This window comes from Petaurus breviceps, unplaced genomic scaffold, assembly GCF_028583685.1.
Source record: "Petaurus breviceps papuanus isolate PSGF00001 unplaced genomic scaffold, PetGlider_PUasm1.0 90897, whole genome shotgun sequence".
Classification (NCBI taxonomy): domain Eukaryota; kingdom Metazoa; phylum Chordata; class Mammalia; order Diprotodontia; family Petauridae; genus Petaurus; species Petaurus breviceps.
In genome coordinates, this window is record NW_027187374.1 from 12,958,203 (window position 1) to 12,985,997 (window position 27,795).

Here is a 27,795-nt window from a genome sequence, read left to right on the forward strand (position 1 = left end):
GCTGGTTCCACATATTGGAACTATTAGTGAACCCCTATTGTATAGATTACTTTTTAAGACATAAATGCATCCTTCCCTTTCTTCTTGTTTCCTACTTTCTCTAATCCCATTTTTCTTTCTCTGGCCATCTTCTTGCAGTTGTTCTGCAACTGCGCCTTCCACGTGTTTTGGTTGCCTTTCAGCCCTGGGACTCTTTGACCTGAGGCCTCTGCTATCCAAATTAGTGAATATCTCCTGGCACAATATAATGAGATGGCTTCAGGTATTTATAATCCACTTTTATACCTTCTCCCTCCATGCAACTTCTGGGCCTTTGGATGTTATTCTCTATCTTGATGGCCCTTTCCATCTCTAGAATCATAATCATATCAATACAGCTACTGTTACTAGAAAGAGCATGTCAATCATCTCCTTTATGGTTCTACTCCCCATCCTGTCTCTTGCCAAATCAAAATACTAATTGTGTTGTCTCTACCATTAGAATTTAAGTTCCTGAAGGGACTGTCCAATTTTTCTAATGTATATCAAGTACTTTGTACAGTGTAGCACAAAGAAAGTGCTTAATAAATGCTTTTTCATTCATTCCAAAAGATAACAATACTTGCTCCTCTAGGCTTTGAAAATCTACTCCAATGCACTTTTTCCTGTAGGGCAGCAGTCAAGTGACAGTTAAGATTGCTAAATAACCTCCATAGAAAGAGAGCCCTTATCTATGAACCAGGTTGTTGCCATGTTGCTTGCTCATAAAGGCAGAGGCCCTGCCTCTATTGGATCTATTCTTTTCTGCTCTTAAAGGAGTTTAGAACTAGGATGCGATGCTGGGAATTTCAAAAGGTTAACAGAATGAGTTTGAGGTCATGGAGCTCGAATTCAGTATAGAAATGAACGAAAACCAGCCAAGCAGTAGAATACTCTTGCAGTAAAGATGCCAGGTAGTAAAAAAAAAAAAAAAAAAAAGAAAAGGACTCCATTACCTATGCCACACTCAGAAGTGAATTTGATGGGGTACATGCATTTACAAACTGGTTTAAGTTTGAGCCTACTTTCCCCAGGGAACAAAGATATTAGGGAGCAGTTTGCCCTTAGGCGATAGGGAAGGAAATCTGTACTTCTGTTCTTACTGTAACTTCTCAGTAAAAATCCCTTTGCAAAATCTACTTGACATTAGTGAGCTAAATGATATTGGACTACTAATCACTGGTAATTCAAATTGGGGGAAATAAATTGAAATTGTGGATCAAGATGATGGTATTAAAAACTCATCCAAACTCTGTAAGACATTTTTTGGTTTGGGAAGAGACAGGATAAGGAACCATAAGAAGGATGATTGACATGCTCTTTCCAGTAACAATAGCATAACAATTAATATGATTAGGGTTCCAGAGATAGAAGGGGCAGTGAGAAGAGACATCAAGACAGACACAATGGTACCCCCTAGAAGCCTGAGGGAGAAATGGTAGCCTTACTTCGGAGGAATTCATCAAGGTAAGTCGAGAATTGGGACAAGGATTCTGACACATTTAAAAATCAGAATGAGAAATGACTAAATTTCGGTTATCAACTGAGATCTGGTGCCTTGTGATTACACAGTCTCCCTGATTACCCTTTCTATTAGTGGCTGCATTTTTATTCATTCTCATTGATTCCCTGGCCATGTTAGGGAGCTGAAATACACCTTGCTCCACAGTCCCACTTCCAGGTTCTCCTTTGAGCACTATTACTCAGGAACTTCTCCTTTTTTGAAATTCATGCTATTCATATTTATCACTCAATCAAAATCTTGATACCTAATGTCTACAAAATTTTGGGTCACTATTTCCTTCTCAATGAATTCTGGACCTGCCTCAAGTTTTCTCTCCTTTCTAACTCCTGTCTTCATACTTGGATATTTAAACGTACCTGATTCTTCCTCAAAAACCTTAATCCATTAGTTCCTCAACCTATTCACTTCCCATGACCTATTCCTCCACTCACTTCAGCCACGAAAATGATCATACGCTTGCTCCTGAAATCACCCATAAAAGCACCTCCTCCATTTTCAAAAATTCCCAAATTCTTTCATCTGATTATAATCTACTTACTTTCCAATCCTATCTCTGACTTCCCTTACCAAAAGCTACTCTTCGACCACACCTCTGATCCCTCTACATCTTATCAACTCACCTATACATCCCACCTGAAACCTCCCAGGGCTCCCTCTAACCCAGCCTTCTCAGTTGAGAAACTTGCCTAAGGTCATTCACCATGAGCTCCTTCTCTCCTCTTTCTCATCTCATATCATTCAAATACACTCTGCCACTATATCCTCCTTCACCTATCTTTCAGATGAAAAGGTGGCCTTATATTCCTTACTAAGGTAAATCCTTCTGTCTATAGAAATGACTCTATTCTGTCCCAGTTTCTTCTAACAGAATACCTCTTTTGTCATCCTCACTTTACCACTTATCTTCAATCTCTCCTTGTCTAGTGGATGTGTCCTTATTGTCTACAAACATGTGGAGTCTTCCTGATCCTCAGAAAATCCTCATTTGATCCTTCTATTTGCACTATCATAATAACTCTTCTGACCTTTGTGGCTAAACTCCCTGAAAAGGTCATCTACAATAAAATTAGAGCTTCCATTTTCTCTCCTCTCATCCTCCCTTACAATCCAGGCTCCCAGCCAGATCATTTCACAGAAATTTTCTCTCTCCAGTCATCAATAATTTTATATCTGCTAAATCCAATGGCTTCTTCTTAATCCTCATTCTTTTTGACCTCTCTGTGGCTTTTGACACAGCTGACTATATTCTCCTCTTTGATATTTTCTTCTCCCTAGGTCTTCAGGACACCACTCTCCCTTGGTTCTCCTATAGATCACTCTTTCTCATTTTCCTTTCCTGAAGACATTACCCTCCCTAACAAGAGATATCCCACAAGCATCTTTCCTGGGTCCTCTTCTCTCTCTATGCTGCTTCACTTGGTGATCTCTCACTGGGTCATATGGATTTATCATCTCTATGTTGATGATTCCTGTATCTACCCATTCTGCTCCAAAATTTCTGCTGACCTCCAGTCTGGTATCTCCAAATGCTTTTCAGACATTTCAAATTAGTTATCTGGTAGATATCTTAAACTCAACATGTCCAAAACTGAACTCATCTTTTCCGCTAAGCCCTCCCCTAAGGGCACCATCCTCCAGTTCTCTGAAGGCTCACAACCTAGGTGTATTCTCACATCCTCACTATCTCACTCCTGTCCGTTGTTACCCCAATCTGTTGCCAACATCCACCAATTTCACTTCTGGAACATTCCTCAAATATGACCTCTATTTTCCTCTGATACTGTGTTACCTGGATGCAGACCCTCATCACCTATCGCTATTTTATTAGCCAGCTGGTAGGTTTGCTTGCCTTCAATAGCTCTCTACTCCAAACCATTCTACATTTTTAGTCACCTTCTAAAGTGCTGATCTGACTGTGTCACCCTCCCCTCTACGTACTCTCCATCCCACTCAATAAACTCCAGTGGCTCCATATCACCTTAAAAATCAAATGCAAAATCCTGTGTGCCATTCAATCACTCAAAACCTAGATCCACTCCTAACTTTCTAGTCCTCTTACAACTTATTATTCTCCATCTACTCTTCAATCCAGTGACACTGGTCTCCTTACAATGTTATTAACAAGACCTCCATCTCTTCACTCCAGGCATTCTCTCTGGCTATCCCTCACACCTGGTATGCTCTTCCCTATTCATCCATCTAATGGCTTCCCTGGCTTCCATTAGTTCCCAACTAAATCCCATCTTCTACAGGAAATCTTTCCTAACCCTTTTGAATACTAGTGCCTTCCCTTTATTAATAACTTCTTCTATCCTGTATATAGCTTGCTTGTACTTATTTGTTTCCTTGTTGTATCTCTTCCACTAAAAATGTGAGCTCCTTGAGGACTGGGACTGTCCTTTCATTCTGTATCCCCCCAGCTCTTAGCACAGTGCCTGGTACATAAGAAGTACTTAATAAATGTATAATGCCTGACTATTAAGTGGAGTGTGGAAGTGGTTTTTAGAATAAAGTGATGGACCAACCTCCCAAAGAGTCAGCAAAGGAACCCAATACAGTAATGTGGCCACCAGACAGTAATTCCCTTACCCCTACAAGACTCTGTTTATCACCCCTCCCCTCCCAGGACTCCTTTATGCCACTTGCAGATGGAGATAGGAGTGCCACTTCTGCTTAGTACCCTGACATTACAACACCCTTTAACCAGGATGAAATGATTTAATGTGTGGATCTTTTTAATACGATTTAACTCAATTTCACATTACCCTTTAACATATTTGCTACAGTAGTTCTATTTCTGTAATATCTCATAAATTTATTTCACTCTTTAAAAATTCCCTTTTAGTGCCTTTATGTTTATGTAGGATGTCTCATGTCACAGTTATTGATCCTAAGGAACCTTTTAGGGACTAATGAATCCCTAAGAATATAATGAAGGGCTTATTTAGAAAACATGATCAGAGTAATGGCCTTTGTTCTGACTTTTTTGCCCTTCCTCTAGGAAATATATGTGAAAAAATGATATTTGTTTTTGGTTTTTATGAGAGAGCACAAAACATAAGATTCTTCTCAATCCCAATTTATTGTTGCTTGAGTGTATAAGCAAATTTCAAACAATTACAATTTTTAAATGAGTAGAAAGGACTGCTAAATCCTTTCAATAAAACTTAGAACATTTATTCATAAAGTCATCTTTTAATTTCAGAAAGGCATTTTTGGCAAAATTAGGGGTCTGAAAATACTTATAAGTACAAATGAAATATAATACTTTTAGGGGCGGCCAGGTGGCTCAGCGAGTAAGAGCACCGGCTCCAGTGTCGGGATGACCTGGATCAAATCCGGGCTCAGATACTCAGCACCACACCCAGAAATAACTGGCCGTGTAACCTTGAGCAAGTTACTTAACCCCGTTTGCTTTAAAAAAAAAAAAAAAGAAATATAGTACTTTTATTATTTCTAAAATGGCTTTCATTTAAAGACTACTGACCTTTATGAGATTAAATCATGATATACTTTAAAAAACAGACTTGATTTTTTCAAAGTAATCAACCTTTTAGTCCATATTTTAAAATCTGGTGTTACCACAGAAAAAATTAAATTACCTGAGGTTCAAGTCCTATTTAAACTATTTACTTACTATTTTTGAAAGGTGGAACAATACATACCCTCTGTCCCAGCTGACAAGAACTTCCAAAGTCAACAATCTTGATAGCGCTGCGTTTAGGGTTACAGAGAAGAATATTCTCAGGTTTGAGGTCACAGTGAATGATACTAAGTTCTGGAGTTGCAAGGAAAAGCAGTGCAGTGCACATCTGTTGTGCAAATTTTCGTGTCAGGTTCAAAGAGACACCTCGAAAATTTGTGTTCCTTAACAAGTCATAAAGATTATAAGACAACATTTCAAAAACTAAGCAGAGATGGTTTCGGAACATAAAGTGGCGTTTCAAATGCACTGAAAGAAAAGAGAATTTCACATCAGACAACAATATGTTACCAAATAATTAAATGAGTAAGGTCTTTTAGATACAAAAATTGAAATGACCAGATTTAAGAATATTAGGGTACTAAGATACTTCCTTTAATAACTTTGGAATTTCTAACCATTTTCTACTCTTACTGAGTTAAAAAATTTTAATATTAATGGTCCAATATGTGATAACTGGACAAATGTTTCTTGTAGGAAAAAAAATCACTAAAGTAACATTACTAGCAATTTCATTAGAAACAAGTACCTTTAAAATGTCCTATGGAAAAAAGACTGATAAAGTTTTGTAAATGAATATTAAGTAAAATACATTTCAACTTCCTGATAATAAAACAGTACATTATTTATCCTACTTTCAATTATCTGAATCTCTATATTTAACCGCATCATTTTTTGGTACATTTACATAGTAAAAATCTGCAATCCTATTCCTATATGGAAATGCTACATTTTATATAATCTTATGGGTTAAAAGAAATATTCTTCAATTTTGACAGAGTATTTCTTTCAGGCGTCAATTCAAACAGGAAAAAGCAAATGAAGAATATGGATTATACAAAAATATAACTGTTAATTAAAAATTATGGGGAAAAGCAAGAATTATAAGGAAAGTACTGAGTTAGTACATATATATTAAACAAGAACTACTAATGGACAATGAATGGGGGTGGTACAGAAGACAGCTAGATTGCATCTGGGAAATCATATAGGACAGCTAGGTGGCACAGTGGATCAAGCACCTGATTTGGAATAAGAAAATCTAAGTTAAAAACTAGTCTCAAACAATTAATATTTATATGATCTTAGGCAAGTCACATAATTCAATTTGCCTCAGTTTCTTCATCTATAAAATTAGCTAGAAAAGGAAATGGCAAACCATTCTAGTAACTTTGCCAAGAAAACTGTAAAAGGGGTCATGAAGAGTTGGATACAACTGAACAACAACAGATAATGTTGTAATATTCCAAACAGCTTCCTGACACAAAAATTTTTAAGATAATAAAAAATTAAAAAATAATCTCTCAAGAACACGGGGCCATAATTCATGAAAAAACAGTCAGCAAAGAATCTAAAAATAGTAAATGACCTAACGGTGTCATAACAAAGGATTTAAGTAGTCTAAAGCTTATTACTCATTATGAACGCTATATAAGAAAAGGCCTTAAATGACATCCTCAGGAGAGCTGCAGAGATGGCAGAACAGCAGGAAGAACTATAGCCAAATTCTCCTTTTTATAACTATGCCAAAAAGATGCAGAAAACATGCCACACTTATTCCTGACTAGGAAGTCCAAGGGAAAAAAAATCAGAGTGCAACATTTTTATAGCCCAGGTCAGGCTAGTGAAGCAATGAGGTCTAAGGATATTAGAAATGGTCATGTAGTCCTCAAAACAGGGATTGAATGGGGGCCTGTCTGTTGTACACCAGAGGTCTGACAGTATGTAGTAAACAGGAATAAGTGAATGATCACTACCCAGTCCTGGGTCATAGAAACAACACAAATTGAGGGGAAGACCTATGCCTCAGCATGGTGGTCATAGGCCCTCATCTGTACTGAACAAAAAGCGAAGTGGCTGAGTAGAGCAGCAGTCTAGTAGAACTCCAAGTAACAGCAAATTTTTATTGCTCGGATCCAAACGACGTCACTAACTTGCAGAGCTTAGACCCAGAGGGAGCACTCACACTAAGAACTAGATCAAATTACTTCAACAACACCGGTTCTCAGCCTAAGCTAAGCTGTCCCTGAGAACCTGGGATAACAAAACACTCAATTCTCTAAAAGAAAGCAGCCAAAAAGACCCAAAAGGACATAAGCTTGGCTTAGCCTTTCCCTCCTAAAGTATATAGAGTATAGCCCTAACAAAATGTACAATCAGGAAATAGGCTGGAAGAATTAAAAAAAAGAATCTCACCTAAATAGTTATTGTAATGACAGGAATGCTCATGAGCTTCAGACACAAACCCAGAAGAATATCTACAAGCAAAATCTCAAAGAAGAACATGGGGCATAAGTTAAAATTAGAATTCCAGGGAGAGATGAAGCAAGAGGGTTTCTTTTAATGGTTTAAATAGGTTTCATAAGTGAAAAGATTTATAAGTTAAAAGATTGAAAAAATAAAATAAAACATAAGGTATGCCACACCAAAAACAACTAGTCTATAAACCAGACTGAAGAAAGATATTTTAAGAATCACTGGAGTATCTAAAAGCCAAGACAAAAAAAAAAAAAAAAAAACAAGAAGCTAGAAAAAATATTAGGAGAAATTTGGTCAGATCACTTAGAAATAAAAGGCAAAATAAAAACAGAAAGAATTCGTTGGCCACCTCCTGACAGAAACGACACAATACAATTCCTCAGGGACATTACACTTAAATCCAGAGTATAAGTCAAACTAAAATTACTACAAGAGTCAGAAAGAACTCAGTTACTAAAGAATCAGAGTGAGGATCACACAAGACTTAGCAGTCACTACAGAAACATCACAGGGAACTTAGAATGTTATAATACAGAAGACAAAAGATATAGGTCAGCAACCAAAAATAACTTGTCAGCTAAGTATAATCCTAAGGGGGAAAAATGTACTTTAAAAACACAGAGGACTTCCATTAATTACTAATAAAAACCAAAGAACTGATGTCCACTGAGAACTCTAATTGTCAAAAGGGTTAATAACAGAAGGAATGTAATAAGATAGAAGAACTGAACAGTCTGTCTTTTTTAAATGTTTTGAAGATCTTAAAAGATAAAAAGGGAGGCGAAAAATATGCTGGGGGGAAGGGAAAGGAGAATATCACGTGTAGCAACAGCCATGGAACGGAAGCTAAAATTCTCCTATTAAATAGGATATACCAGTAGTAAGACAAATTAGGAAGAAGGGGTGGGGGTGCGGGGCAGCAGGAGACACTTGAACCTCACTATCATTTGATCTGGTTTAAGGAAGGAAAAATACATACTAACTGGTTGCAGAAATAGATTTCATTCATCAGGGAAATGGCAGAAAGGGAAGTGGGAGAGGAGGCAGAGTTGGCTAAAAGAAGGATTAGTCACCTGCAAAACAAGCTCTAATTACACAAAAAGAAAAGATAAGAATCTGTGCATGGGATCTGGGCAAAGGAAAAGGAAGAAGGATAGGAACAAGTAGATTACATTTAACCTATAGTACTGATGCTGAACATACTCCTCTTTCACCAACTTCATCTGTATAAAAAGGGAGCTGGAAGCAAAAAAGTCTAAAAAGTATAAAGGAATAGGATAGAAGGAAATATACAATTAATAAGTACAATTATGAACATGAATAGGATGAACTCATTCAGAAAATGGAAATGGATTGAACAGATCAGAAACCAGAATCCAATAATATGTTGTTTGCAAGAAATTATATTTTGCAGAAAGGTAGGATAAACCATGAATTAATAGCAATACTAAACATATATGCAATGCATGACATAGCATTTGAATATTAAAAGTTAAACTAATTGTAGGGAGAATCAATGAGTAAAACTGCCACAATATACTATACTAGATAAAGCTTACCAAAAATTAATAAGTACCTGAAAAGAATTTTTGAAACTTTAGATATGGTAGATCCCTGTAGATTACTGAATAGGAATAAAAAGGAAAATTCACACTTGTAAAATATGTATGGCACTTTCATAAAAATTAACCACAAATCCTTACAAATAAATGAAGAAAAGCATTCCTGTTTAAGAGGAAAAAAAATACTAGGAAACAGGAAAAAGTGTACCTTTCTTCCATTTGATTAATATTATATACCTAAAACAACAACCAGCATTATATGTAATGGGGAAAAAAACCAGCCTTTGCAATAAGATCAAGATTAAAACAAGGATGTGCAGCCTGAATATTCAACTGGTATTCATGTAATGTCAAAAAAACAGAAAAACTGTCAGCCATCATCAGATCTTCTTTATGGGAGAATTTGTAATTTACACTGGTAAAAGGAACATCCACACCAATGATATCAATTAGTCACTGAGATGTATAAAGATGCCAAAATATGGAACTAGAACCACAGTGGAATAAATTGATGTTTTTAATCCCATAAAATTATATAAAATTATACTTTTTTGTTGCATTTACAGACTTATTAAAGAAGTTGATTTTTCCACTAATATGTGCAAAATCCTGTGCAAGATTATCTGTCAAGACAAGTTTATAAGAATGGCTTTCTCACTCCAGGAAAGAAAAGTACTTAACACCAGAGATGGAAAAGAGACATAAAATGCAAGTTTGGTGCCTAATTAACTCCTTGCCCCCTCCCCAGTTAGTTATATTCTTAAAGCAAGGAGATTATGTTAAATGGTGAAAAAACAAAACAAAACAAAACACTTGACAGGGAATCAATGGATCTGGTCAGGTCTGAGTATGTTAACTCTAAAAGAATGGTAAATGTAACAGGCATCTCCTACTGTTGGGTTAATTACTCCCATTATGTTCAACAAACTATGACAATTTTCAAATCTTACAATAGATCTTTTTCTTATTACTCACAAAACAAAGATATAAACAGATATAATAATTCCTATTAGAACCAGTAATTTGTTGATCTCAAAACAGAAACAGTATTTAACTTACAAAATGACATTTCATTATATTTTGAGAAACATATGCTAAGGCTCTATTGTCATCAAAACATTGATCTAGGTGCTAGGGAAACAAAGATAAGAACTAATAATACTTAAAATGTTCACAAATAGGTTGGGGGCAGGGGAAAGGAGAGAGAATAACTTTAATATGGCTGGTGGAGATACATTTACACATATAAGTGTTATACAAGACAAAATGATTTTGAGAAAATCTGAGACAGAAGATATAAATACTTTTGCTGGGGAGAAGAGAGTGAGGAAGCTTCAGAGGACAAAAAGTTTTGGAGTTTTAATTAAAAACAAAACAAAACCTAAGCTAGGTAGGGGCGGCTAGGTGGCGCAGTGAGTAAAGCCGGGCCCCAGAGTCAGGTGGACCTGAGTTCTGTTCCGGCTTAGACACTTAACACACACACACATACACACACACACACACACACACACACACACACACACACACACACAAACTAGCTGTGTAACCTTGGGCAAGTTACTTAACCCCAACTGCCCTCCAAAAAGGCAAAAAAACCAAAAACCTAAGCTAGGACTAGAAGGAAGGGGATATCTTTAAAAAGCAAGAGCTCTGAAAATAGTGAATTTTCACTATAACAACTATTCTGTACAAAGGTACAGAGAAGTGGGATAAAAGGAGCACCTGAAGGTTTTTGAGCAAGACCTGGTCTGGTCAAGTGCATCTTTTTTGGAATATTAATTTAGGACTTATGGAAGGAAAAAGGAAGAGACAGGGGACAGGAGCAGTTTAGAGACTTTTATAATAACTAAAGAGTCTATCACTTCCAAAATTATTGTTAATGCTACTTAAATTTAAAATATAATCTCTTTTTGAGCAACAGAGACTAAAGCTCACATTCACATTAAAAACATGACTTAAAACATGTTTTTAAAACAACTAGCTAAAGATAGCTAATCATAACTGAGGGGTAATTAATGACCCCAAGGTTTTTACTCATTATGCCATTCCAAATAGTGTCAATTTATAAAATTAGACCAGTGGAGAGGAACTTAGATATAAATGAATCTAATCTTCTCAATTTACCAATAAGGAAACTGACAGCCAGAGATTAGGAAACTTGCCCAAAGTTATGCATACACAGCTGGTCTAATACCAGACAAAAGTCTAGTTAGCTTTCCTATATCTAAACAGATATGGCTCTAAATCTAGAAGTACTTCATTATATATACAAGGGTTGGCCTTTTTTTCTATGAGTGAATTATATAACTAGTATAATCAGAATTATACATTCCACTAACTACCCTCTATACTCAAATGGATCTTTGAACTCAAGGATTCAGGGGGTTCCCTTCAACAAGGAAGATCACAATCCATTCTCATAGGTCAAACCTGGACAGCTCCCGTCAATACCCCAGTGCACCACAGAGAGCCTACCCCTCTATGTTGCGGGCCTTTCTCATTTTTTTCCGGACATAGTTAAGTGTAATAATGGAACACGTTAGCTTGTTCACGGCTCATCTCTTATTCTTGCCCACCTTCTCTTCTTTTTCTACAATTTCTTGATTATAGACCTAGAGCACACGAAGGGAACTTGGAAACCATCTAGCCCACCCCTCCCCCCTCAATTTAAAGATGAGAAAATTGAGGCTCAGAGAGGTAAAATGAGTTGTCTAAAACCACAATGACAGGATGGGAGAGATGTAGAATTTTAAAATCAGACCCCCTGATTCCAAAGTCAGGGCTGTTTTGTTTTTGTTTTTTTTTTTTTTTAAACTAAACCACATCCTTTATTCCTTTTGATGGTTGGGGGGAATTACTTGTTAGTGGTATGTTACAACTTCATCACATTCACCATATGGCTCTCCACTGTGCTCTGTGTGCTACTCACTTTTAATCACTCAGAGGCTGCTATACTACAGGTCTTACTGACATATAGCAACAAACTTAAAAGTATTAAAAAGACAGGTCTTTGCTTTGGGGTCTGTAAAGGTGCTTTGCTTCCCTCTCAACAGCAATTCAGCCTGTTCTACTCCAGTTCTACTCTGCCACCAACTGTGCCTCCGGACTGTCCATCCCAGAGAGCAGACACTGAAGGACAAGCTCTAGACAGGAATCCTTTGAAATGTATGTTGAAATATGAACAGATTTGGTCTTTCTTTTCTGGCTGGCTAGGACTACGATCTCCACCAGAAACTTTTTTGAAATACAATGACATTCAGAAACAGGATGATTTAGAGCATATCACTATCTACAGGGAATTCTCTTTCAATTTGAACTGGATCTTCTCCATCACAAGAGTAGATATTTCCAACAAGAATACATATCTCACCTAATATATGTATGTGTACAAATGTATATCTATTTTTAAAAGTGCACACATATATGTATGTGTATATGCCTGTAGGTATATATGTGAATGTATGTATATGTATATGTATATAAAGAGATTAAAACAGTACCAAGACTTTGGGGAGGCTAACCCCAAATGCATACCCCCAATTCTAACCCTAAATTTGTGCCTCTGACTTTAAATTTCATTCAACAAGGTTTCTTGTCTTATAAATTCCAAATAGTATTAAAGTATTTTAATTAATATTACACCCTGTTTAAAAAAAAAATCTGTCAAGCAGAGTTATACTCTACTAAATCAAAGGCTGTTTAGTCACCAAAGCAGAATGGGGAATTTATATTCTCTGCATTTTTTAGTCAGTTTTGAAATAGTATAGATTGTGATCCATTACTGAATTATGCTTATGAAAGTCTACTTATTCCTTCCTTACTAAAACATTTTCAAGAAGAATGTCCTCAATTTGTGTACAGATGGCTCACATAAAGATTTTGGATTAAATGGGAGAGTAGGCATATAGATTCATAGTTATTAGTGCTCATTCAGGTACTTTTTTCAGTATTAAAAAAGTTCTGAGATATTTTCCCACATCCCTTTGGGATTTCTGTGTCCTTATATATTATTCCCTAAATACATTCATAATTATGTTACTTCCAGTAAAGACCTCCTACACATATATACATCCAAACAGTCTTATTTCTGTCCTTGCCATTCCCACCCTCCTCTATAAGTATATCTGAGACTATAATGTTAAAATAGTCTTCAATGGAGAAAAGTTGGATGATTTTTGCAAATTTTTTCCATTTCTTTTGTAGTGCTCCTTCCATTTTCACGCCTGGGATGACCTTACACATCTGGATATCTTGCTAAGCTTTCTTTATACTGGTTTTTATTCTTCACTGTATCTCTTGATTTTTAAAGATAATATTGCTCATAATCATCTTTTCATTCATCTTCATAAGATATGACAAAGGAGTTAGTAGTCTAACTCAGTGATGCTTCTGGCAGTCACCTATTATTCTTTGTCAAATAAATCAGATGTTTACAGACTGTTGCTTTCTGGTCTCTTTCATCCACTTACTGAGGCAACAAATTAGTACTGGTTAAAACTTCTGGACCAAATTCTTTTTTTTTTTTCTGTATTTCACTTCATTCAAATCTCCACATTTGTTCAAGTAATTGGCCAAAATTAATTTTAGAAAACAGCAAAAAAGTGTAATAGCACAAAACTATTGCAATTGGGAGAACTCAAAGCATGTTCTACTATGGACAGGTTAACATTGTTTTCATTTATTCACAACACCAATGCCTCATTTTTATAGATAAAGATAATATAACTTTTTAACTTTGCAAACTTAAGTCTAGAGATCAAACCTTTCCCTAGCTTCATAGTTCTTTGAAGTTTGCCTACCAAACCTTCATTGCTAAAAAGCAGTAAAAATTAGTCTCCAAATTATAACCTACTAAACTCGAGCCTCAAAGGAAATTATTTTTTCTATACAAGGAAAAGGCAATTGTCAGTAATGTCAGTTTGGTAACTTTATTATGTCAAGTATGTGTGAGCTTCAGTCTTAGGACGTGGAGTTTCCTCCTTCAACTGCTATACCTCACGATCCCGACTTTCCAAGCACAGCTTCTTCCATTTCTCCCTCTGGGCAAAGTAATCAGGGTACATTGCCTTCTGGAGGGGTGCCAATAGTCTAAGCACCACTTGAGAACCTTGTAACACTCATATCTTTCAAAGGAAGTGCCTCCAGGGGAATCAGGGAAGATATATGGCTAAAGATGCTGGCAAGTCCAAAATTCTTCCTCACCCTTCATAAGCAGTTTAGTGGCCTTTACCATTATCTCTTTCATTCATACATTCTTCAAACCAAGCTCTCTTTGAACCAATAAGCATCCCTGTGAACTATCCAGGACTCGAGGTGGCAAAGCACCCTCTTGTAGAGCCACAGCACCTTCTGCTGGTGGGTCACAAAGACACCCAGGGCACACAACCCCATCTTACTACCCTGCTTCACCTTCAGCCCAGCCAGCAGCTGCCTAGACAAAATTCTTATATTTGGTGTCAATGTCATTTCTCTTTTTTTTTTTAAAAAAAATTTCAAACTACTTGGGTAAGAAGTTCAAGATTAAGCTGTTTTAGCTGCCTATCATATATTCTGCTTATTTTTTTTAAATAATTCCAATTTTTTATTCTGATCTGACTTCAGAGAACTCCCACAATGTCTTTTCTTCTCAGTTTATATAAACACAAATACAAACACACACACACACACACACACACATACAGTCTTTATTGTATTTATTTGATACTATATTTATTGGGGAGAAAGATGAGTAATCTCATACCTTCTTCCTAAACCTTGCTTTCCCATGTATTTCTTTCCACCTTCATATTTTCTCAAATTTATACTAAAGCTATCAAATCAATACCTCTACTTTGTATCTGCTGACTTAATGCAAAGGGTCTTACTAAATTCTTGGTAAAATTTCTTTATCCCTTGATCTACAGCAATGTTAGTTACAGCAGTTATTTTCATGGTACTCATTTTGCACAATTTATCATTAATACTGCACACTACATGAAGATCAAATAGAAGAGGTTGTGCTATATATAGTGTCTGAAGTCCCTTCAACCTTGAAATCTGTCATCATTTGAAATAGTATTCCTTGTCACCTTTAGGCAGATGATAAACCCACTCTGATATTTCCTTTCTTTGTCTTTGCAAGAAGTACCTATGAACTGTCTTTCCATTTCACTATAACTTCTTTTTTATTCATAGCAAGATGTCAACAATGACATGATTAAACATCAACAATCTATCTACTTGTCCATAGATAAGTTCATATTTAGAATTATAAGTCAAAATAAAATTTGATAGCATTTTAAAAATGTGTGACTCTTAGCACTCTATGCCCCCTTTCTTACCAATTCTCTACCATCACTGAAGAAGCAGAAGAGACACAGGATTGAGGGCTCTTTTTTTTAAGGTAATCAGGATTAAGTAACTTGCTCAAGGTTACACGGCCAGTTATTATTATTTTTGTGTCGGTGCCAAGTATCGGAGGCCGGAACCGATCCCAGGTCTCCCAACACTAGGGCCAGTGCTCTTATTCACTGCGCCACTGGCCGCCCCTAAGCAATTGGGGTTAAGTAATTTGCTCAAGGTTACACGGCCAGTTATTTTGTGTGGGTGTTAAGTATCTGAGCCTGGAACCGAACCCAGGTCTCCTGAATCTGGGGCCAGCACTCTTACTCACTGCACCACCTGGACTCCCCGATTGAGGGCTTTTTAATATTTTTCTTTGTTCCATGGATTGTTATGGCTAAAAGAATTTGTCATCAGATGGCAAGCCTTTTTTGGGATATGCCCCACTATACTGACCTAGAATACTTAATCCTTGGAAAACAGGTTGGTTACTGTGGGCATACCTAAAATGCATCATGGTATTCTATTAAAAAAAAACTGATCTAGAAAAAAGGTCAAGGAGAGAAAATCTAAGTATCATAGAAACTACCTAAAATCCTCAACCAAAAAGCCTCACAAAAGCCTTCAAAAAATCATGATGGAATATTAGACTGATCTATTAGAAACAGAGGGCAAAATAAAAACAGAAAAAAATCCACTTATTGGGGCGGCCAGGTAGTACAGTAAGAGCAGCAGCTCCAGTCAGGATGACCTGGGGATCGAATCCCGGGCTCAGACACTTAGCACCCACCCAGAAACACCTGGCCGTGTAACCTTGGGCAAGTTACTTAACCCCAATTGCTTAAAAAAAAAAAATCCACTTATTACCTCCTAAAAAAAAAAACCCAAAACAAAATGAAAACACCCAGAAATGTAAAAGCCAAAAGTGCAGAGCTTCAAGGTCAAAGAAAAAATACTGAACACTGCCAAAATGATAAGTTTATAGTTAAGATCACAGAAGATTTGGCAGCTACCATGCAAATGGAAAGGAAAAAATGGAATATTAAATAGAAAAGGGCAAAAAAATAAAAATTCATAACAAAAAAATAATTTATTTGGCAAAACTGAATATAATCCTACAAAAGAAATAACTCTTTATTTGAACTTCTAAAAATTCCTGATAAAGACAACAGGAGAGAATAGAAACTTTGAAATGCAAATACAGAAGTCAAGAGAAACACAGAAAGGTCAACATATTTGAGCAACTAGAAAGAATTACATGATGGAGTATTTACATTCCACCAGTATGAGAAGAAACAAGTGTCCCTTCAGAACCTTAATGTAATAGAGGCCCATTACAAATTAAATGTTACACAATAAAAAGTAGTATAGTGACTTGCTGCAAGACCATATCTATCTGTAACAAGGGTCATAGAGCCAGTAATTAAAATGGAATTTTGAGATCAGTTGTGCTATAATTTTTAGTTTCTTATTTTTCTGCAAGGCAATTGGGGTTAAGTGACTTGCCCACAGTCACACAGTTAGTAAGTGTCAAGTGTCTCAGGTCACATTTGATCTCAGGTCCTCCTGACTCCAGGACCAGTGTTTTCTCCACTTTATTCACCTAGCTCCCCAATTGTGTTATAATTTGATGATAAGAGAAAAAAGAAAAAGGAAGAAAAAAAGGAATATGCTAAGGAAGGAAGAGAGAGGAACGGGATAGAACTAATTCAAATAATCAGTGTGCATGAGAAGAAATATATCAAATATAGAGACATAGAGGAAAAAATCGAAAGTATGTAGGAACAGTATGGGAGGAACCTATAAAACACCCCCAACATACTGTCTGACTTCAGTGAAACTGAAGATGCTTTCAGTGAACCTAGATATGATAAATTTACCTCAAAATACTTTTATTCAATTCACACTCACACACATGCAACATATGTAAAATTCCACTGAATAGTATTACAAAATAATAGCATAATAGTGACTTGTTCCAGGATAGTATCCACCTGCATCACAAATTAAAAGATGTAAAGAATGATTTTTTTTCTTTAACAATAATAACATTACTATCGTAGCCATCTCTCCACCAATGTTTAGTACTTCTTATGTGCCAGACATATTGCTTAATGCTTGCTGATTGAGTGATTGTAAATTCTCAGAGATTTTATCAGGTTTCATGGGTTTGATGATAAGCTCTATACAGATGACTCCTAGATTTAGTTTCTGCCGTGGTCTAGTCCCAGGTTAATAATTGCTTATTGGGGGGCAGCTAGGTGGCACAGTGAATAGAGCACCAACCCTGGAGTCAGGAGGACCCAAGGTCAAATCCAGCTTCAGACACTTAACACTTCCTCGCCATGTGACCTTGGGCAAGTCACTTAACCCCAATAGCCCTGGCCTTCCCCCCTCCAAAAATAGTAATAATAATAATTGCTTATTGGACATGCAAACTGGATTTCTTAAAGGCAGCTCAAACTCAGCATGTCCAAAAAAGAATTTATTATGTTTCACAGAAAACCCAGCCCTCTGCTTAACTTCTGTTAAGGGTATCATCAATCATTCCAATCACCCAATTCATAACCTTAGCACCATCATGAATTTCTCTGCTCTCCAATCAACTGTCAAGTGTCCATAACATTTCTCACATTTAAACTTAAACATTAGTTCATACCCCCATTACCTCTCACATACAATAACCTCACAGTTAACTCTCTGCTTATCTCTCCCCTATTCAATCCATTATCCACATAGCTTCCATAGTAAATATTTTTAAAAAAATTTAAAACAGGGGTCTGACCCCTGTATAATTATAACACAATGGCTCACAATTAACTCTAGAATCAAATACAAAAATCCTGTTTGGCACTTAAAATCTTTCATAAACTGTCTCTAACATATCTTTCTGGACTTCTCTCTCTCTCGCTTTTTGGAAGGGGAAGGATAAGGCAATTGGGGTTAAGTGACTTGCCCAAGGTCACATGGCTAGTTTTGTGTGTGTGTGTGTGTGTGTGTGTGTGTGTGTGTGTGTGTGTGTGTGGTGTCTGAGGCCGGATCCGAACCCAGGTTCTCCTGACTCCAGGGCCGGTGCTCTACTCACTATGCCACCTAGCCGCCCCTCTCTGGACTTCTCATACAAGGCTCTCTTCACCTACTCTGTGGTCCAGCCAAATCAGGCTTCTAGTTCTATCTTTTTACACACAACAATCCACCTCCCATCTATATCTTTGCTCAGGTTGGGTTCCTATGTCTGGCATGTACTCCCTTCCTCATCATCATCTCTTAGAATCCCTAACTGGCTTCTAAGTTCTCCTTAAGCACCACATAAATTAGATCTTTTCTGAATCCTAGCCCCACTCCTTCTCACTACTAGTGCCATCCCTTCCTGTTACCTTTCACTTATTTGGTGTATATTTATGTATGTACACAATTTCTCCAAACAAAATGTTAAGTTCACTGAATGAAGGAACTATTTCATTTCTGTCTTTGTACCTACAGTCCTAACTACAGTCAGATAAACAGATGACAATGTTTACTGAGAGGAATGCAAGGCAGAGGCACAGGGAGGTCAGAGGCAACATTAACTTAAAATATAGACTTACCTGTAAAGTGTTATAAAGGAGCAAGGTAGAGGAGTATAAAATTTGAGCTGAATGACTAAAGAAGAGTTTTTAAAAAGAGTTCTAAATATTTTTGTAAGAGATAGAAAAGAATCAGAAAGGGAATCAACAACTTGACATAAGAGACTTCTTAAATCTCTTATGACAACCAACCAACAAACTCTCCGAAAATTTCAACAGGTCAAATGGATTAAAAAAAAGTGTGAAGTATGTTATAGCAAAAACAACTGACCTAGAAAACAGACCAAGGAGAAAAAATTAAAGATTTTAAGCCTATCTGAATACCATGGCCAAAAAAAGAGCCTAGACATTCTATGTCAAAACCCTCAGCTTCCAGATTAAAGAAAATATACTTAGTAACCACAAAGAAAGAATTGAAGTACCAAGGCACCAGAGTAAGGATCGCATATGATTTAGTAGACACTAATGAGTGGGAAACATGGAATACAATATTAAAAAAGGCAAAGGAAATGGATTTACAGCCAAGAATAACTTACACAGCAAAACTGAATATAAAATTACAGAGGGAAAAAATGGATTTTTAATGATATAGAGGACTTTTGAGCATTTCTGGTAAAAATACCAGAGTTTTGAAGAAATTTCTGTTTTGTTCAAACACAAAATGGAGAGAAGTATGAGAAATATAAAAAGTTAAACATAAATGAACAATGACAAAAGACTATACTTAGATAAACTGTCTACATTTTAATATGGGGAGATGATATATGTGTCCTCTCATCACCATTAGGTCTCACAGAGGGAGTCCAAAGACTTTGGAGTGCTTCTTTTATGGCTTGATAATCTTAAGAATGGAAAGAAAGGGGAAGAGGTATTCACTACCATCTTGCTAACAATATCTTGCCCAAAAGGAATGACAGAAAAGGCAGCATCCCAGAAATGTATGATCATAACAAGAGGTATACTGGTTATGTAATGAGATAATGGGAAGAAAAGACAGACTAAATGCATTAGCAACCATAGAATTAAAGACACAGTGTTCAAGAGCTATAGATCTCGGGGCGGACAGGTAGCACAGTGAGTAAGAGCACCGGCCCCAGTGTTGGGATGACCTGGGGAACTAATCCAGGCTCAAACACTTAGCACCCACCCAGAAACACCTGGCCGTGTAACCTTGACCAAGTTACTTAACCCCAATTATTTAGGGGCAGCCAGGTGGCTCAGCAAGTAAGAGCACCAGCCCCAATGTTGGGATGACCTGGGAATTGAATCCGGGCTCAGATACTTACCACCACACCCAGAAATAACTGGCTGTGTAACCTTCAGCAAGTTACTTAACCCCAATTGCTTAAAAAAAAAAAAGAGCTATAGATCTCCCCATGGAAGATTTATGGTGAAATATATACCAGATAAGAAAGTTGTACCACTGATATAACCACCCAAATTGATGAGATCCTGGACCCAATTAAGTATTTAAATATGAGTTGTTTTATACACTGATGACCTCCTAGAGTATAAACTTTGAAGATTTTTATATGAATGAGTTCTAAAAAATGAAAAATTTTTATATGAATGAGTTCTACTGTGAAGAACTGAGTCTCATAAATGCAAATTTATTAGTTTCTAAAAGCAACTTAGTTGTCCATGTTAATCAAGCACCTTAAAAAATAGTTTGATTCAAAGATTGGAAGGGGGAAAAAGCAAACATTTAAATTTTATTTACCTATGTAGTATTTCATTTCAGTATCATGTTTGTTCATAAGCTCAAGAAGTCTCACTTCAATCTGGGCTTGATTTAAAAAAGCCTTCTTGTTCTTAATAATTTTAATGGCCACCCACTCCTGCTCCACACGATCATATGCCTTTACAACCTATGAAAACAAAAAGAATTGTTATGCATCTATATCTATACTTTATTCATGGAAAAGGCTCCAGAATTCTAATTAAACACATACAGAAACACATATCATAGTGAGTGAAATGTATTATCAGTGCTAGGAGAGGCCTCATCTAGTCTACTTCACTTATTTTATAAATATGGAAAACAAGGCCCAGAAATTAAGTGGTCACACAACTAGTTACTGGTAGAGTTCAGTCTAGAACCCAGGTTTTCCTTCTTCCTAGTTATAATCATTCTCCTTCCCCAAAGTTTACCTTTATTTTCCAGGGCTATAACATTTTTTTAAATTAACTACACATTTTCAAAATTTTCAAAGTTTTTGTTCTTAACTAAAAAAGTGAGGTGTCAGCCATAACAGTTCATGATCTTTGTTTCACATTACCTTTTGGGGGATCACATTTGGCAAACTGTTAAAGACATCAAACAACTTTAACTTGTGGATCATTTTGCCTTTTTGAAACAAAAAAGTTAATTAAAGGATTCAAATGGGTACAACCTCACTGATTTCACTGAACAGCTAGAGTTCCCAGAACATTAGCTTTTAATATTATTTGGATTCTTTAAAAATCAATAGTAATCCTGATTGAGAGTACCAGTTTGGCTCCCACCCTGTTCCCTGCAATTACTTTCATTCAGAGCAAATAAAAAAGGAGGAAAATATATAATTATCTAACTACAATTGTTAAAACTAAATTAATAGGGGTGGCTAGGTGGCGCAGTGAATAGAACACCAACCCTGAAGTCAGGAGGACCTGAGTTAAAATTCAGCCTCAGACACTTAACACTTACTAGCCATGTGACCTTGGGCAAGTCACTTAATCCCAATTGCCCTGCCTTCCCCCCTCCAAAAAGCAAGAAACAAAAACAAAAAACAAACCTAAATTGATAACAAATTAAAATGCTTCAGTAATCAGAAATACTTTAAATACAATATGGAAGAAGTAGATTTGTTTTTCGTGAATGAAAAAGGCAGACCTATGAGTAGGAGGTAGGACTCTCCAAGAGGCTGATTTAGGTTTGATAGAAAGGAAAAGCTTCCTAATAAAGCCATCAAAATTTGGAAGGTGTTGCCTCAAGTTATAGTAGAGTCCCCCACTTCATCTGAGATCTTTAAATAAAGATGATCATTTCTCATGAATGATATAAAGAGAATTTTTAGTCAAGTCCAGGTTAACCTAAATATATCCATGAAATTCGTTCCACGTCTGTAAGTCTATTAACTCTGGTAGCACTGAATAGTTATGTATTTGCTAAAATTCAGTGACTAACCTAAAAACCTAAAATGTTAAACTTCTACATATACTGACAACCAACATTTCTCCAGTTATCAAGAGAATCAAATTCCAGAGACTCAAAGACTTCAAAAAAGTCCATTTTTCATGATTCAATCTGGAACTTGAAAACTCACATAGCCAAAACTGTATTAATTCAAGAAGATTATGCATAGTGACTTAATGATTATAGCATATGATATCATAATAATTATTATATTATTTCATGATGAACCCATAAGTTCCACCAACATTCATACCAGATATTTACATGTACTGATAAACTTCTCAGTTCTCATCCTTCTTGATATTTTTGCACTGTTTGCCAATTCTGGATCACCTTCTTTGTAAATATTATTTCTTCCTGTCTAGATTTTCATGGCAATTATTCTCTTCTGGTTATCCTACCTATCTATCTTACTGCTTTTTCTCAGGTTCCTTTTTGTGACTCATAACTCACGTTAAACCCATTAAATGAGTAGTCACCAAGGCTCTCTTTTTAGAACCCTTCTGTCTTTCACATCATAAGTTTTCCCTCGATTACCAATTGCCTTTTGGTCTTTTCAAACTGGATGTTTCAGAAACATCTTAAACTAAACACTGTCCAAAACTGAACTCATTACACTTCCCAATTAAGTCCTCCCTCAGGATATTAACCATAGAGTTACCCACAACTCCTCACTTTCAGAAACTCTACATATCAAATTAGTTGCAGTATCAAGCATGTTCCTACATACATAACCATCACTCACTTCTCCATCTTATCACTGAAACTGACATTTCTACTCCCCTTAATATTTTTCTGATTCTTTTTGCCCTGGTGAGATTCTTTCACGATTTTGATGATCAAGGATGATATAGAAGTCACAATCTCAATCTAGGCCTATCTGTTCTGAATGGCAAATTTCATTGTAATCCATAGTCCAATGGACTAGGTAGCCCAGTCTCCAGTGTACTGGGTTGAAATCACTGATTTCACCAATGCCTTCTATATTTTCGTGACTAGGGTACAGTCAGAAGTTGTTTGCTCTTATGTGGGAAAAAATTCAGTATACTTTCACCATTAATCCTCCAGGTTATTTGAATTCCTCATATTGCTGGCTTAGTGGGAAGAAATCTTAAAAAACATACCACTTCCTGAGAGCACTGACTTCCATAATTACTTAATGATGTAATGCTGAATGGTATATATTAGGCTATGGTGACAAAGGGTATTTAATCAGATGGTGGCTTAAGAAACAAGAGGTGAAGATTAATCCCCCCCCCAATTAAGCACCTGGATCATTCAAATGCTCCTCCATTAATTAAAAAGGAAGCCTAGAGACTTCTTCAGGTTTTGAATAACTTCTTTTTCCTATATGGATATTCTAATAAGCTCGTATTTACCTAGTTACTCACAAGTCTACCTCTGTTGAGCAAAGACAAGAAAATAAAATAGATTATAAGACTGAAGGTGAGTTTTCTGAGTTTTTCCTATTGGGTCCTTATGATTTTATGGGGTCTATCTCCTTAGAGTCCTCAGATTATAAGGATGAAGTTGAGTAGAGGCTTTGTTTGTTTGCTTATGAACACCAAAATACTATTAGGGATTGACTACGAGTTTCCTGAAATAGTCACTCACTACATTACCTCTGAAAAATAACTGCTTACCGACTATTAGGTCCTAGATTAATTTAATGGTTGATGAAGTCAATTCCATTATACTTCATCCAGAAGAACCCATTATGAATGAGCTGAGTAATGCAAGCAAAGTTCTCCTTACATGACTGGTTGTGATGTTGTTAGAGAATTAATTCTTCAAGTCCTACTCTAATTCTTTGTTTGCCCAATGGTCTTTAGAGCTAGGTACTGAGAACATGGTTTTGAGAGATTTATAGATGGTTCTGCTCATTATGGGAAAGAGATATGCAACCAGACTTTGGCAGCCAGGAATCCAATAGTCAAGGACAACTTCTGGGATAAGTGTCATGGCAAATCATCCCAAAGGGCCAAGTTATAAGCTGAATGGATATAACATGTAAGAGGATCTTGGAGGACTACAAAATAAGGTTTTTATCTATATTGACTCCTAGGCAATGGCAATGGTTTGGTTACAGGTGATCTGGGGCCTGGAGAGAATAACACTGGACAATGAAAAAAACAACAGCTTTGGGATAAGGACTGATGGTAGAATTTTGCTGATGCCTTCCACAGCATATAGTTTCTGGACTATGCTCTCACACAGCAGAGATTGGGGACTAGGTCCATGGGCACAGGGACCATGATGTTATTTTATAAAATAGTATGTGAGGAGATCATGTAATCCTCTTAATCAAGATAATACATGCATTTCTTCAGAGTGCCAATAAGAGCGTTATGATCCCATGCACCAGGTAAGATAGGGAACACTCAATGTGTGGTAGTATGGGTTGAATCTCATTATTAAATGGGCCCTGAAATAAGTTGCATTCAAAAGACCTATGATTTCTAAGCTATTTTAATTCAGATGATTAATGGGGAACAGGGACAATGTGGAAGATATCATCAACTCTTCAGCAGAGCCAAGATTCTACTAAATGGAAAGGTCCTTATTAGTAAGACTAACTGACTCATGATGAGACCTCCTACTATGTAACAGGTACTATACTAAACACTGGAGATGCAAAGAAAGGTAAAAGAAAGACCATGCCATCAAGAAACTCACAGTTTAACAGAAGACACAACATGAAAATAACTACATACAAACAAGCTACATAAAGGATAAATGAGAGGGGGTTGCAGGGTAGGGGTAATCAACAGAATAAAGGCATTAGAATTGTGGGATCTGGAAAAGCTTCTTGTAGAAGGCAGAATGTAATCTAGAACTTAAAGGAAGCCAAGAAAGCCAGGAGGCAGAAATGAGAAGAAATAGCATTCCAAACATGGGGGAAAACAAATGAAAATGTCCAGAATCAGGAAATAGTGTCTTGTGCCATATAGTGACCCAGAGGGTTCAAGCCTGGAGAACTGAAAGGATGGTGGTAATGAGTGCCCATCTATCTAATTATTCATCGGAAACAGAGCTAATGATAAAAATACAAAAAAAAAAAAAAAAAGGGGGGGGGGGGGGGGGCCTATAGAAGGTGGAACGGCTAAGGCTATTTCTACAGCTTCAAATACCTGGAGATCAATTTGCTAACTAAGGAGGAGCGTCTCATTTTTATATTTGTATATCTTTTTATTTTAATTCTCAAGTAGTAAAGTGGTTTTCAATTTGATTTCTACCATCAACAAATGTTTATTATATTTTAAACCTCGAACCTGTTAGACTGACCTATTTGGGCCTTGCCTCCAATGAAAATGGATGATTACTTTTCTGTTACATTAGAGAATGCTTCTTCTAGCTTTTTTAACAGGCTAGATGGTCTCAAGCATCCTTAACAACTCTCGAGTTTCTATAATTCTGTGACAGTAAGCTCAGCAGTAGGACTCAATTCTAACCTACTGCCAAAGCCCTTTGAAATCAGGCACTCAATTTCAAATCCAGTTCTCTTTTGACTAAACTATACTGCCACCTTTCCTATTTTTTTTTACCCTTGATCTAAAGACTAATTTAGATATAGACAGAAACTAAATGGTAGGATTAGCAGCCTTCAACTGTATGAACAAATTTCCAGGCTACAAAATTTCAAATAACCTATTTTATCTTCAAAACTGAGATAATTCAATATAGGTCATGAAATTAAACAACTTGGGAAATGTGAGGCCCACAAATCAAGGAAAATAAAAGTGATACTTTTTTTTTTTTTTTGCTTTTTGGAGGGCAATTGGGGTTAAGTGACTTGGCCAAGGTCACACAGCTAGTTTTGTGTTAAGTGTCTGAGGTTGGATTTGAACTCAGGACCTCCTGACTCCAGAGGTGTTGTTCTATTCACTGCACCACCTAGCCGCCCCTAAAAGTGATACTTTTAAAAGAAAGTTTTCTAAAGAAAAACTGAAAAGTGCAATAATAAAATCTTAACATTTCTTTGTCCCAACTTTAGTCTAAGAAAAGTTAAAGGATATTAGAAATGACAATGTAATGATGGAAGCTTAACTATAGAATAAGTATAGAGCTAGGCAAAAGTTAGCTAATTGTGAAAAACAGTGAAGAAAAAATCTTTGTAGCTGCTAGATGGCACACTGATTAGAGCAACGGCCCTGCAGACAGGAGGACCTGAGTTCAAATGTAGTCTGACACTTAACACAAATCTAGCCATGTGACCTTGGGCAAGTCACTTAACCCCAACTGCCCTACCTACCTTCCCTTCTCCAAAAAAGCAAAAAAAAAAAAAAAAATCTTTTTTAAGACCACACTAAAAACTTTTTTACTTCTTTCTATTTTGTAAATAGTTTCAAAAGAGCACAAAGTATCTTCCAAATCTGATTTGTTATAGAATAAAGTACTAAAGTAGTATGTAGAACTACAAAGAAAAATGCAAGTTATATACTTATACTGTGAGTACAAAAAAAGATGAGCATTTTTCACTTATTTTTGTTCCTTTTTTTAATCAATCTCCAATCTATATAATCATGTCTACTGTACAAAGAGAGAGTTTAATGAAACCAAGAAACTGCTAAATTCAAATTAATGTATAGTCTTTCATCAGAACAACTCAAAGAATCACAGAATACAGTGAATGTGTGCTATAGTGCCATTAACTTATTTGCTGCTCAAGATTCTGATGTTTATATATGGGTTTTATTTTGAAGAAAAAAGTAAATTAGATAAGATCTCATTACTGGGAATGTAGGAATACTAGAAATAAAATATAAAGAAACGAAAATAATTAAATCTTCCAACAGATAATTAAAATTCAGTTCATTCTCTAGTCTACCTTTATCTTAATTTTTCACAACTGAACATTAAAAATGAGAACAAGCTGACTTACACATATAGTTAAATGAGCATCATGGCATTCAAAATTGTCTGAATGACAAACTTGGCACGGAATTGAACTACCTGAATTATATTTTTTATATATAATTACTCCAATCTTAATAACTTAGAAGGTAAAACATCAAACTAAAAAGCACAGTAAACAAAATGAAAAGAAAAAATTTTTTAATGGGGGAGGGAAGGCAGGTGCTATAGACACATATTATTCCTCCAGTTTTTCTTTAACATACAAGAATTTTTTAACTTTATAGCTACTTTCCAGGGGATAGTAAAAGATTCTTTCATATAATTTACAATATTTACCAGACTTGAAATTGATTTCTTCCACACTGGTAACAAATTTCTTCTTCGATACAGATGATTACCTTCTCTGCAAATTTCTAATCTTAGAGAGTTGTCTGGCTCAGAGTTCAAGTGACTTATTCTGGGTCACACATTAACTATGTGTCAAAGGTGGAACTTGAATTCAGATTTCTCTGATGTTGGCTCTCTTTTCACTATACCTCATTAGCTATACCTATACTCAGATTTTTTTTTTTTAATCAAAGGGTCCATCTCCTGGCTCACTTCTTAAACAGCCTAATCACTGAATGGGCTAGGAAAGACTAGACCCAGATGGCTCTGGAGAAGAAAGTGAGGCTAATGATTCACTTCCAAGTCATAGCATCATCTTCCTAATGTCATGGTCTTCTTTGAGAACAAAGGACAAACCCCACCCCCACACACACACACACACCCCTGGTATATGTATAATAAAGAATATAACATGAAAAAAG

General features: G+C 36.2%; 1 protein-coding gene and 1 pseudogene across 4 annotated transcripts in view; both read right to left on the bottom strand.

Annotated features, from left to right (window-relative positions):
- The window catches only part of DYRK1A (dual specificity tyrosine phosphorylation regulated kinase 1A), a 231,499-nt gene that overhangs the window by 14,752 nt on the left and 188,952 nt on the right, over positions 1-27,795 (bottom strand). For all 4 annotated transcript variants that reach the window (XM_069075024.1, XM_069075021.1, XM_069075023.1 and 1 more), the window contains 2 exons: positions 20,675-20,822; positions 5,209-5,495 (listed from right to left, as the gene is read on the bottom strand). In XM_069075024.1, the coding sequence (XP_068931125.1) occupies positions 5,209-5,495; positions 20,675-20,822 (435 nt within the window). The remainder of the gene's footprint in view (positions 1-5,208; positions 5,496-20,674; positions 20,823-27,795) is intronic.
- Positions 5,511-17,645, bottom strand: LOC138151492 (NADH dehydrogenase [ubiquinone] 1 beta subcomplex subunit 9 pseudogene; annotated as a pseudogene).